The sequence below is a fragment of the Mya arenaria genome, chromosome 7 (genome assembly GCF_026914265.1).
Source record: "Mya arenaria isolate MELC-2E11 chromosome 7, ASM2691426v1".
NCBI lineage: Eukaryota > Metazoa > Mollusca > Bivalvia > Myida > Myidae > Mya > Mya arenaria.
Window position 1 is genome coordinate 48,816,026 of NC_069128.1, and position 14,641 is coordinate 48,830,666.

The 14,641-nt window shown below is 33.6% G+C and overlaps 1 protein-coding gene across 14 annotated transcripts in view; it reads left to right on the plus strand.

The window, feature by feature from the left end:
• LOC128240676 (myosin-IIIb-like) overlaps nt 1–14,641 on the plus strand; it is a 91,525-nt gene that overhangs the window by 11,746 nt on the left and 65,138 nt on the right. For all 14 annotated transcript variants that reach the window (XM_052957372.1, XM_052957383.1, XM_052957384.1 and 11 more), the window contains exons 5-14: nt 186–290; nt 1,169–1,268; nt 4,662–4,738; nt 5,269–5,414; nt 5,955–6,020; nt 7,046–7,136; nt 7,866–8,021; nt 11,081–11,302; nt 11,844–11,927; nt 13,327–13,477. In XM_052957372.1, coding sequence (XP_052813332.1) covers nt 186–290; nt 1,169–1,268; nt 4,662–4,738; nt 5,269–5,414; nt 5,955–6,020; nt 7,046–7,136; nt 7,866–8,021; nt 11,081–11,302; nt 11,844–11,927; nt 13,327–13,477 — 1,198 coding nt within the window. The remainder of the gene's footprint in view (nt 1–185; nt 291–1,168; nt 1,269–4,661; nt 4,739–5,268; nt 5,415–5,954; nt 6,021–7,045; nt 7,137–7,865; nt 8,022–11,080; nt 11,303–11,843; nt 11,928–13,326; nt 13,478–14,641) is intronic.

Below are 14,641 nucleotides of genomic sequence, written 5' to 3' on the forward strand. Positions count from 1 at the left end.
GATACGATCTAAGTTGATCCTATCAAAGTGGATCTGATCTAAGTGGATACGTTCTTAGTTGATGCAATCTAAGTGGATCCGATTTAAGTGAATACGATCTAAGTACATATGATCTAAGTGGATGCGATCTGAGTAGATACGATCTAAGTTAATAATGTAAATTTCACAACTGTATATATTTTCAGCACTGTTCCCGGGGCTCGGTCACGGACCTGTGTAAGAGTCTTATCGACCGGGGACAGGTTATAGATGAGAAGTTGCTGGCATATATCTTGAAGGAAGCGCTCTCAGTGAGTAGTGATTAAAATAAAAATATAAAACACAGCTTTATAAAAAAAAATGATGAGCTTTGAATATAAATGCTTTGATGATTATGAAAAGATCTCAAATTTAAAAAAAATATTTATGATTTGTGACTTTCTTTTTTTGATATTTGTTTTTTATTGTGTGATAGAATTCTTTACTTTTTGGAAAATGTATCCATACACTGTTTTGTGGAGTAATGAATTATAACTTCTGAATGGAATTTACCAGTAGCTAAATTACCAGCTTTTTGTTATCTGTTGTTTATGGAAAATACTTTTATATGAATTATTTTAATGTAATAATTGAATGCACCTGTATGAGCCTTATTATTTTTACAGTTTGATAATGATTATTCTAATTTTTAAGTGAGTTTTCATGGACAAAATTCCCTCAAAAAGGAAGATAGTAGGAATAAATAAGGAATATCATGAATAAATAAGGCATATCATGAATAAATAAGGCATATCATGAATAAATAAGGCATATCATGAATATATGAGGCATATCATGAATAAATGAGGCATATCATTAGCAGGATATTCTTAATGCTATTGAATTATTTGTATAATAATTAGGTTAATTTCCTGTAAGCTGCAGACATCCAATGGTTTGTTGTAATATTTACTGTAATGTTGCTAAATTAAGCTTATTAGTACGTAAAAAAGTTATTTACGTCTTTATTTATGGGTAACAAGGGGCTGATTGTTCATTGTCTGTAACAAGCACATTTTTCATATTCCACATTAACTTTATACTTTCTTTTGGTAATCCTAAAAATACATGAACGATCTCCTTTAATGGCTAATTATCATACATCATTAAATGACCAGTCTCTGTAAGCAATGTATGACGATATTTTCAGGTGCTTCATTTCCTGCACAAGAACCACATTGTTCACCGGGATGTCAAGGGACATAACATTCTCCTTACTGAAGAGGGAGCCATCAAACTCATTGACTTTGGTAAGTATTCATTGTCATTAGTATCCTTATTACCCGATTACCCTAAGTCAGCACTTAGTCATAATGTACTGTGGGTCATTATTCATGAAGCCTCAATTTGTACAGAAGCCACTTCATGTTGAGTAATTGCGTTATATTGTTAAGTAAATTGACTATACTTTTAAGTCTAGTGGTGTAGATGTTTGCCTCTAAACCAAGAGGTTGTGGGTTAAATCAATTCTTATCAGTGTGAGGGGGGTATATACTGCCTATACTACCCAAGAGATTGTGGGTTATTAGAATGATGAACCTCGTTTTTCGGGTGGGTGGCCGGGCGAGCGGGCGGCCGGGCGGCGTCAAGCTCACCTATGAAACTGAATAATTTCAGAAAGGGTCGACTTATCTTGACCACACTTGGTCTATAGGAAGAGTTTAGGGATACCTTTCATGGGATTGCGTTTGGGGTCCCTAGAGCCAAGGTTGAGGTCACTGTTACTAAAAATAGAAAAACAGTTGAAATTGAATAACTTTAGTTAGGGTTGACATATCGTGACCACACTTGGTATAAAGTTAGAGTTATGGATACCTTTCATGGGATTGCGTTTGGGGTCCCTAGGGTCAAGGTCACTGTTAGTAAAAATAGAGAAACAGACACAGGCTGAAGTTCATCTTAGTCATTGAAAACCTGGTTTCGTCACATTGTGGCATTTCTTGTTCAACATTAGTGTGAAAATGGTGTAGTGGTGTAGGTTTCAGCCTGTAACCAAACGTTGTAGTTGTATAGGTGTCTGTCTCTCTCCCAAAAGGTTGTGGACTGGACCTCCACCAGGAGTACTTTCTCATGGCCTCTCAAAATATATACTTACAATATTACGTTACTGGTTTCTGCCCAGGAAACGTACTAAAGCATTATTTCACAAGAATAATTTAATAAGCTATCTGCTTTTTTCTCAATCAAACTAAAATATTTTTTTATAAACTTAAACATACTATATCCAGGTACTACATCAAAAGTCTATCCAAGGATAGAATGTACAACAAATCAGACAATTTTGCTTTCAAAATAGAATTGTATATTCAATTGAGGACAATATAATCATTTTTTAAATTTTAATATCTTAAAATATTCTTAAATAGATCAAACATCAAAACATATAATGCCATCAAATACTGCATAAAAATTCTCTATATATGGTCCATATGCCATCCTTTGATCAAACGTCTGTCAGAACAGCTTTATTTGAATGCTGCTGTATTGGTGATATTTCCATTAAGGAAATTACAATGTGCCATCATGCAATATAATCTCGCTGCTTCCATGTATTGCATGCTAAATAGATTGTATGCTTTATTTCTTCGCAAACAATATCCTTTATATTTTTTAGTCATTTCCTCTCAATCATCAATATGTGCACGGAGATATATGACTCAGACAGCTATGTTTACTGAATCAGAAATCATTCTAAGATATCAGGATATGTTACCGTTTATGCAAGAATGATTTATGGTGTAGAAAACAATGACAGCTTAGCAGATTATCTCTAAATAAATCATTTAATGTTCTCCATTTACTGGTTGAGGAAAATAAAAGGATTGTTTTTTATGCTTAAGCCATAAGGTGAAGGGGGTATCATGTAACATGTGAGTGTTGTGTAATCTTGTCCATAGCATAATTTGAACAGATTTTTAGGTGTTGATTTCAAACTTCATATACAGATAGATCTGATTGAGAAGGTGTGCAGTGCACAGGAACCATAACTCTACAGCATTTTTGGAGTTATTGGCCTCAATTATTAAATGTTTAAGAGCATATTTAATTTAAGGTATCAATTTAAATTACATATACATATCTATTTAAGAAGAGCATTTTTTTTTAATTATTGGCCTTTTAAATGTTCATCTTTTTTTTGTCCGGTGCATAGCTTGAAATTACTTAAAACTTCATATACAGAAATATCATATTGAGGAGAAGTGCAGTGCATAGGAACCATAACTGTGGCTACAGCTTTTTTGGAGTTATTAGCCTCAATTATTAAATGTTTTAAACAAAAAAATTCTGGTGCATGACTTGTAACGACTATGAGGTATCGACTTCAAACATCATTTACAGATATAGAGAAGTGCATTGCACAGGAACTATGACTCTGGGTACAGTTCTTTTTGAGTTATTGTCCTTTGTTATTGTTCTTACTTATTTTTAGCTCGTCTGTTTTTCGAAGAAAAAAAGTCGAGTTATTGTGATAGCCTTGGCGTCGTCGGCGTCGTCTGCGTCTGCGTCTGCGTCGTCGTCGTCGTCCAAAAACTTTAACCTTACCTCATAACTCAAAAACCGTTCAACATTTTCACATTAAACTTGCTACACGTGTTCCTATTAACACTATGCATGTTTATAGCAGGTCATATAATTTTGCCTTTAATTAATATTGAGTTATCCCCCCTTTTCGACTTGGAATTTCATCAGACGAGCGTTGGCACCCACTCCGCGGTGCTCTTGTTTGTCTTTAGCATAACTTAAAAAAAATGAGAATCAACTTCAAACTTCATGTATAAAATATCCAGATATATATTATATCATTTAGGAGAAGTACAGTGCTATAAAAAACAATAACTCTAGTTGCAGTATTTTGAGTTATATCCCTTTGATAATCTTTATACTTATTTTTGTCCAGAGCATAACAGGTAGTGTCTTCAATCTTCGTATACAAGTAGTTCTGATTGAGGAGAAATGTAGTACATAAGTACCATAACTCTTGTGCAGTGTTTTTTTTTAAGTTGTTGACTTTTGTTGAGAGCATAAATAAGACTAGAAAAGTATTTCTTTCCTCAAACTTCATATGCATATAGATCTCATTGAGGAGAAGTGCAGTGCACAAATATCATAACTCCAGGTGCGCTATTTTATGGCATGATGTGGCATTCTGTTTCTGCACTTGTTAAATTTGATATTTTATTGTTCCTGTGAATAATGAAGTCTGTAGTGTCTTGCTTTTTTACATGATTTAGAATACTTTGGGTTTTAAGTATCCTGAAAGCATTGAATGTTTGCATTGAGTTTAATGTTCATGAAAACAGAAACTTTTGATGAGAAAGCTGATAAACAAAAAAAAACATGCACGTTTTCACTTGCCATTATGCATATAAATACTTCCTTGGTTTAAAAAATATTCATTTTATACAAAAGAAAGACATTTTGCACTGAATAGATGTAAATGGTGGATTAAAGAGATAGCCAATGGCTTATATGAAAGCTCTTTCCAAAAACTTTAACTATTTGAATGAAAAGCATAATCACAGATCATAACTTTATTTCTTTGGTTTGCACACATATTAGATTGATACTAAAGTAAATGATTTCATAGTGCTGATTGATAAAGATTCCTTTCTTCTTTTTATATTTTATCGTCATGGTTACAGGTGTATCTGGAGAGAACAGTTCAACAATGGGGAAGAAGAAAACCTCTGTTGGTACACCATATTGGATGGCCCCTGAGGTATAATGTGATGCATTGTAATTATTAGTTGTATGTAACCTTTTAGTAATTATTAGCCATATTACAATATTAGTTGTATATAACCTTGTAAGGTGCTTATTCTCTTATTAAAGTATGTAGTACACAGTTCATTGGGGATTTAGAACCAGAAAGATGAAAGTGTTCATCATCATCGAATTATTCAAGGATAGGGCCACAAGCCCACTATTGAAATACATTTCGCTTGGTCTGTCCCTACTGTCTCACATTATTTTTATAAGCCTCCCTGGAAGTCATATTTTTTAACTGTTTTTTAATTCAGGATTAAGGGGCTTAGAGATAAATAACAAACAAACATATAAAAGTGGGTAGGAAAATGCCAAACCAACTACATGTATTTATTAATTGTTGCCTAGGTATAGCTTTTTTTCTTCGACAAAAATCCTGAATTAAACAGTTTTATAAATATAACTTATGGTATAATTTAGTCTGTAGAATTATATTTCTTGTCTTTTGTATTAATTGATTCAACTTTTCTTTTATTCTTGAAGGTTATAGCATGTGAGAGACAGCTAGATTACTCCTATGACATTCGATGTGATGTATGGTCACTGGGAATCACTGCCATAGAGATGATGGATGGAGAGCCCCCATTGGCTGAGAAACATCCAATGAGAGCACTGTTTAGAATTCCAAGGTATGCCTAGCTTTTTCATTGGCTGACAATCATCCAGTGAGATCACTGGTATACATAGCTTTTTCTCTGGCTGCCAAGCGTCCAATGAGACCATGTTAAGAATTCCATGGTTAACCTACCATTATCATTGGCTGACTAGCATCCAATGAGAATATGGTTTAGATTTTCACAGTTTGGCTGATCAGCATTTAATTTGAGCAGTTTAGTAGTTATGATCAAGAGCATTGTTTCCAAATACCAGGTTTAAATAGTTTGTTCAATTGTTGTCAAACCTTCAATGATAAATACTGTTTAGAATAGCCAGGTATATAATTATGCCTTTAATTTATTATCATTAGCTGACAAATATTCAGAAATAAACACTAACCTTGATATATGTTGAAGACATTTTCTTTTTAATTTTAAAGCTGATTACCGGTAAAGCCCAATTTCTTTGCAAATGAATAAAAAATGTATGGGGTGTATGTATTAATAAAATTATTAAAAAAATGTGCATTTTGTATTACCTTAAATGAAATCTTATTAAATTTTTGGTTACAGAAATCCACCTCCCAAGATGAAGAATCCAGAAAAATGGTCCGGAGACTGCAAGGATTTCATTGCAAAGTACGTAATGTTAATACGTTGGGCTAGAACTAGATTGAGATAAAACATTGTTTGGTTAACATTACCTATATGCTATCACATTCCATGGGATCTGACATTTTTATTCTGTTACAAACTTATATTAAGTAAGTATATTTTAGTGCAATTTCTCTAAAGTATGAGAAAGCCCTCTGAAACATTCTTTGGTTAACATTATCTATATGCTATCACCCTGACATGGGATCTGACATTTTTATTCTGTTACAAACTTATATTAAGTAAGTATATTTTAGTGCAATTTCTCTAAAGTATGAGAAAGCTGGGTCAGCCTGTAGGCCATGGCCACACTCATATAAAAGACAAAATACATGAGAATGGCATGACTTGCTGTGACATCGACTCGTGACAATTATTAACATATTGTTTTAAATAATTGGAGTTTCAACTCAAGAGTGATTAAAAATGCAATAAAGGCCAGGATATAAGGAAAATACTCTGTTTAATTGGTTGTATTGCATTTTATTGTCTATTGCATGTTAATGACTGTTTTCCTTGTGTTTAAATAACTTGATGTTAAAACAAAGAGAGCTTCTTAATGTGATTCCTTAATTAAGGCCATGATTTTGCAAAAGGGCACAGGTCTTATAATGGTGTTCTTAATTTGCAAGGTCTGTATTATTATTGTTATTTCCTTATTATACAAAGTGTTCCTAAAGGCTAAAAGTCTTTACAAATGATGTTGAAAAATTATTTGAATCATTAAACTTTCAGGCAAACCTTTTAAGCAATGTACATGTTATCAATTGAAGTTATTTATCTGTTGCTTACATAAAAATATGAAGGTCATGTGAACATTTATATAATGAGGTAAATTCTTTTTAGACATTTTGAAAAAAAACAACACCAAATTATGACTGTGACTTTGTAATGACCATGACCTTAGATTATCTACAGAAATTATGTAAATGACCTTGACCTCGTTATACAATTATTGATATCAGAATTATCAATTTGTTTCACTAAAATTCACCTCTTATGTGTTTTAGGTGTTTGACGAAGGACTATGAGGAGCGGCCGTGTGCCTGGGATCTACTGGACCATCCCTTCATCAAACAGTTGCCAGACTCCACCCAACAGGTAAACATGTTCAGCAGCCAATTGCATAAACCGGATAACTCTTTGGATTGGTCAAAGTTAGCAAAAGTTTTCATTGATTGGTCAATATTTGTCTAATAATTACTACCGACCAATCAAATTGTTTATATGTGGCAAGCTAATTTATAACCTGTAGACAACTTACCAAAGTTTTATACAGTTGGCTGCAGATCCCTTACTGCTTTGGTCCATAAGCTTGTTTCACAAGCATAAACAAAAGGTTAACATGTTCAAATGTTTTCTTCTATTTCCATTAAGGTATCGTCATAAGTAATTATCTTTTTAAATCAACCTAGACTTTTGAAAAGCCAAGGGAATGTTGCACTTAATTTTCAGTGTTTTGTCAGGGTTAGGTGCAAATAGTATCTAGGAAATCTGGGATATTGCATACATCTCAAAATGGTTAATTCTTATAACTAAGACAGCTATTAATTCCTGATTGTTTTTATTATGACAGACCTGGTGAAACCGCCACCCAAGGTTAAGAATTAACCATTTTGAGGTGTATGCAATATCCCAGATCCAAGAATATTTTGCAAAAATGACCTGTTTCAGGTGTGGGATTTAGACAAAAAAAAATGCCAAAAATGAAAAGTTGCATCTTTGTCAGAATTTGAAATTTGCTATTCTGAAGAAATTTCAAGGTAGTAGAATAAGTGAATTTGAGCTGTGATTTTGCAAGCTTGCTCATGCAAAATTTCTCTTTTTCAGTTCAGAGACCAGCTGGTCCAGCTGTCGTCCAAAGTTGAGAGAGTTATGCATGAACCTGACGTTACCACAAAACAGGGTCGTCTGAAGTCTCGCAGGTCTCGATTGGGCGCACCATCCACGACTGATGATCTTACACAACTGGAAGTCTTAGATGAGGTTAGTGGTGATAGATGATTTTGTTAAATGAGAGTTGGTCAGATGTGATTACAAAACAGAACCAAGTCCAAGTCTAAACTCATCTCAAATAAGCATTTATATAAAGGAACAAAAAATCACATATATTCAATTTCTTTTACAAAATTTATGTTTATAATAGTTAAACATTCAAACAGTAATATATTTCAGCAAATTGTACCATCAATGCTCTGGAAGAAGGAAATATACAATGAAATGAAGTTTTGCCATAATGAGTCTTGAGTCTGACTTTAGACTTGAGACTGTTTGTAATCACCGTCCCAGGTCTTATGATTATGAACAGTCTCAAGTAATCACCGCCCCAGGTCTTATGATTATGAACAGTCTCAAGTAATCACCGCCCCAGGTCTTATGATTATGAACAGTCTCAAGTAATCACCGCCCCAGGTCTTATGATTATGAACAGTCTCAAGTAATCACCGCCCCAGGTCTTATGATTATGAACAGTCTCAAGTCCAAGTCTAGACTCAGACTCAGAAAAGCTCTTTTATTAAATTACAAAAAATCAACATTATTCCATTGGTTTAACAAAAATAGATCTAACGAATAGAACAATTTCAAATAATAATACAATTCAGCAAACTTTATCACCAAAACTCAACTTGAAGGAAAGTTACTATGAAATAAAGATTTCCAGTGTTGCCACTTGAGTCTGAACTCAGACTTGAGAGACTGTTTGTAAACATGGCTCCTTGACTTGGTGCCCCACAGACCACTAATATCTTACACAGCAAGAGGTGCTTGATGAAGTAAGTGGTAGGGTAAGGTATATATTGTAAAGGAAGAACCCATTTGATATGACTTCAAAACGCGGCTGATTGAAATCAGGCAAATGCAGAGATTGAGCCCGACATACATTCTTACACAACTAGAAGTTTAAGATAAGGGCAGTTTGCTTAATTGAAGACAGCCATTTCAGTTTATCTTTCTTAATTGTTATTTTCATCAACACAAAGTTTAATTAACTTTGGGCCTACTTGTAAGAACTTTTTTAAAGTAAACAACATGATTAACGACATAGTTGTTAACTTTTAAAAGTGAACTGTTTGATGATGCGCTCATACACTTAAATAAAATAGATTAGACTACTTTAGATCACAAGTGTATCCATTAAATTTAAATTGCAATGAAGATTTGAAAGTTAAGAGCAATGACAATTTCTAGATTTTCATAAAAAAAATGTTTTTAAAGGGGCTGTACTCCGTATGATAAAATAGCGAAAAAAAGGGAAAATTATCGAAAACTGACATAAACTTGGCATCGATGTGTACAATGCATTGAAACTTACTGACTGAAGTACCACATAGTTTACAATTTATTTAAGTTTAGTTATTTCATATTTTTCCATTAAAAATATTACTGGGTATGTCTACCAGGTAGAATTCATTCCTTATGCATGATTGGCTAGTCAGTGTTATCACGTGATATTACCGAGGTAGGTTTATAGCTTAATTATGTCACCCAATTAAAGTAAGCCATTGTAGCTCACTGGATACGACACTGGACTGCAATTTTGGCGACACAGGTTCAAACCCGGTCTCTGACACAATTTTATTTTACATTTTGGTACTTTTTTTTACAATATTGATATCAAAGTGTAACACATTCTATTAGATAATTGTCCTGAGATTCGTTACAGAAAAAAACTGGTGCCAATCTGGTGTACAGTCCCTTTAAAAAAAGTGTGTGTGTGGGGGGGGGGGGGGTCAGGGGGGGGGGGGGGACATGATCGTAACAATTTTCTTTTTTACATGTGAATGTTAAATATCAACATTAAAACAGAAAAAGAAGGGGCAGGCCGGGTTCCAACATTAGCAATGAATTTAAAGTCGCCTAAGCAAGATTATTAGCATTCCTTTTTAAAGTGTAATTCCTTGCCTGGCAATATGTTTCTAACAATTCTGTAACCGGCAGCAGACAGCAACGCTTAATAAGGCAGCAATGATGTGTTTAATTTTAGATTAAAGTATTGATCCAGAATTTCACCCCAACCTTATCCTGTTAATAAAGAATACATCATTGTGTTTGACGAAATGTTCCTTTGGGAACTATAGTAATTATCAGAACTGACAGATTCAAGAAGTTATTTAACTTTTACATGTAATATGGCCATTAGGTAATGAAATTGACATTTTCAGAGGTTAAATGTTGACATCAGAAGGGAAATATAATGCTGTTATTTAATAATGAACCAATTCCAAACTATCCATGTTGCTGATCTAGTCACTTTATAAAGAGATGCTATTGGTGCGATATTTTATTTGTTGTTTGTCTGTTTTATTATTAAGAAAAAAGATATAAATATTGTCATATAGCCTTTGTGTCATTGTTGTCGGCATCATCCTTGTCGTCAATGTGCAAAAGAAATTAGCCGTGGACATAACTTAAAAACCTTTCAAGATATTCAAAAGAAAACATGGTACAGATGTTGCAAGAAACAATACACACATTTATGGCAAGTAGCATAACTCTGGTTTTTATAAATTCTGAGTTATCCTCAGTGTTAAATTGAAAAAATAGGCAACTATGGTGTTCTTTCCGTAGCGCTCCTGTCCTTGCTAATTGCCCTTATTGTATCCATGATGAATTGTCAGACTTGTCTCTGGAACTGAGTATCACATTTTTTTAGCCAAATACCTTGAACAGCATTACAAATTTCCCCAATAAATACAAATTAAAGTATCGGATGTACAATCATGAAATTGTGAGATTTTGATGCCTTGTGTTGCCATGGTATTTTGGTATCATTTGAAAGGGTTAAATGTGTAGATAAAATATATAATATACTGACACAATTATTACTGTTTAAATTGGGTTTGAAAGATTGAAAATCAGTCTTTTTTCTTTCAATTTTAGTTGAAATAAAATATAATTGTACAAACTGCCATAACATTATCAGTTAAGTGTTTTCAGTTATAAATTTCACATATAAGATGTCACAATTAAGCATAGGGCAACTGGCATGATAAAATGAAGATCTTGTTTGTGATTTGATAGTTTAAATTACTTTGATGTTTCAGGAGTCCATAGTAGCCCAACTATTCACCCGATACTCCCAGAACATCATCTACACATATATCGGGGACATCCTGCTTGCCGTCAATCCATTCCACCAACTCTCCATCTACATGAGTGAAACGTCACGGCGATATCGGAATGCAGCCAAAGGAGATAACCCACCACACATCTTTGCCATCGCCGACCAGGCTTATCAGATGATGGTCCACCAGAAAAAACACCAGGTACATTGTTTACTTGACTATATATTTGGTATTTATCCATTGTTTAGATTTAGCTTTCCTTATAAAGATATTTAGCAGTGTTTATTAAGAGTACGTAATAAGTATTAATATTTCCCGACTCCAGGCAAACTTCAACCAGCCCAACTGCGTTCTTAACGCAATGCTGACATCAATTACGCAATTTATTACTTGTATTAACACCAACAGTTCATATCATTCCAGTATTGTTAAATAAATACTTTATTTTATTTAGAAAACAACCAGACCATTACTGGAAACAGTTCATCATATTATGTCACAATAATGCGGGAAAAAGAATCACTTCAAATCACTTTTAAACATAAAAGTGATACGCTAATGACAACAACACATTTAACATATCATCAATTAACTGTTTCAAACACGTATATTAATATATGATGTTTTGCAAGCTGAACATATCCAAAATTGTTGCGTTCATCAGAAAATATTTGCAATTGCCAAAAGGCGTTTCATGTAAGAAATGGAAGTTGAGATGTAAATATACCCTGTTTTATTTCAGTGTATTGTCATAAGTGGGGAGTCTGGTGCCGGGAAAACCATGAGTGCCAACTTCCTCGTACAGCAACTTACACAACTCGGCAAGGTATAGTTCTTTATCTGTATAACTATGTTTATAGTCACAACTGTGGTATCTTTGTATGAAATATGGTTGTGTTACTGCAAACAAATGTAATTTCTTCGTGGGTTTCACATCAGTTAATGTATATAATTAAGGGATAGTGTCCAAGAAGATGCAGGTTCACTTAAATCACTTTTTTGCACCATTTCTAGCAGTATTTATCAATATCCATAATAGTATATAAACTGATAACGATAATATCAACGTAAGCAGAATCAAGCGTCCTGGAAATAGAAAGGTTAAACAGGACTTAATATAATGCATAAACGTCATCTCTATATATAATAATAATAAACAATAGCATCATACAGTTACATGTCTATTATATATATAAACGTCTTAGTATTACTGAATATGTCTAGCGGCACTTTAAAAGATAAATCATACATAGACATAGTAATCAACGTTGCACATATAACAATTACAACAATATATCACATACATAACAGCACAATACATCACATATTACATACCAAGTCTGTGGGATAGAACGGTTTACTTTGTGCTGTCTTTCCAACTCTCTCAGTGACTGCGTGTGAACAGAACAGGTTAACTAGTGAAAACCAAAATCACCAATGCATACATAAATATAAAGACAGTTAGTAGTTACTTCTATCTTGGAACCTGAACACAAAATCCAGAGCCACGGAAATATATTACACAAACAATGAAATTCATCACAATGTCAACATTCCAATCCAAATGCATTGCACATCCTAGTTAAATACATAAAACAACAAATGCAATGAAATACAGACCATACTGTCTTCTCAAAGTGGTATAAAACATCAAATTCTTCAAAAATTCCCAAGATGGCTACTTCGAACAAAGTGGGCTAATGCCATGTGACCAGGCTGAGTGAGTATCGCTCTGACATGACAATATACATGAAATGATCCAAAAGGGAAGCAATCAACAAATCAGAAACACAAAAGTAAGGTCAACAGTTGTCTCCCTAATAACATCATAAATATTACCTGAGCTACACAAATAACCATTGCTGTAACTTTATAACATTTAAAAAGTTCATATGAAACTTGGTACATACGTTGCAAGTGACAATGCACACATCTGAGGTGCTTTTTAATATTCCCTAGAGGGAGGCATATAGTTGTCTGTCTTTCCCTGTGTTTTTCTGTTACTATCTTATCTCAGCTGCTAGATTATATTTCAATTTTGCTCAAACTTTACAGCACCATGGGAAGATGTGTCGTGCATTGAATTCATACTCTCACTGCAAAAATTAAGATCACACTTAGATATCAATTGGCTTTCACTGTGACAATCAGGGGGCATTTGTCATTTTTTTGTGACAGCTTTTGTTTGTATCGAACAGCATTTAATATTATATTATTTTCTTCAGGCTCCAAATCGTGACCTGGAGGAGAGAATACTGCAGGTTAATCCTCTGATGGAGGCATTTGGTAACGCTCGCACCGTCATCAACGATAACTCCAGCAGATTCGGGAAATATCTTGAGATGTTCTTTACAGTAACTGGGGTGGTTACAGGAGGTAAGTTTTGTTTACCATCTGTAAAAGCAAAAAAAGGAAACGGTCGTACCGTCATGCATTGACAATTACTCCAGAAATTTCTTGAGATGTTTATTTACAAAGATAGCATGTTCAAGGGAGGTAAATTGTTGCAGTCATGTAATTAGATAGCTAATTGCATAAAACTGAATAAGTTATTGACATGATTTGGCTACTTTGCACATACAAGCAATTTGTTTGGTCATCAGAAACTGTTGGATTATTTTTTTACCAATGAATAAACATTTGGGCGATACTAAAGCAAACCAAGGAATATATCAGTTTTACGCAATTGGCTACTTGGCGAATTTATCGGTGGTAATTACAATTCAAATGATAAGCTATAAGCATTGTAAGTCTAATTTAGTTTAAAATTATTAAGTTCAGCAATTACTTAAGTGCAGCTGAGATGGTACCTAATATATTACCAGAAATTGTTTACAAAATTTTGTAATTGATGTATACTGTTAGGTATTTAGCATATAAATAGAATTTAAAACATGTATCAGAAATATCTTTATAATATTACTTAGCAGACTTTACATAGATGGTCATTAATTACATAATTTATTATCTAAAATTTATGAAAACAACCCTTGACAAGTTTTTATCAATTATAATAAACATATTTCATTTGAATGACCATCTTCCAACAGTCTATTATCTGAAGTCGGAATATGACATTAAATATAGAACATGCAGTTTCACTAACATTTTCTTGGTTCGGCCAATGTATGAGTATAAGTCATAAAATCTAAGATAAGAAGGTATTTTTCAGTATAGATATGAAGTTGAAAATTGATAATACCCTTGGTTCATACATTTGTGGTCCTGTTTTATCGAGTATCTATACAAACTTACCTTTGCCATGCATGCATGGCTAAGCCTCCTTTGTTGACAATATACTAGATTCATTACTAATACATGAACAAACCCACCTTTGCCATGCATGCATGGCTAAGCCTCCTTTGCCATGCATGCATGGCAAAGCCTCCTTTGTTGACAATAAGCTTTTCATTACTAATACATGAACAAACCCACCTTTGCCATGCATGCATGGCAAAGCCCCTTTGCCATGCATGCATGGCTAAGCCTCCTTTGTTGACAATAAACTTTTCATTAATAAGACATGAACAAACCCACCTT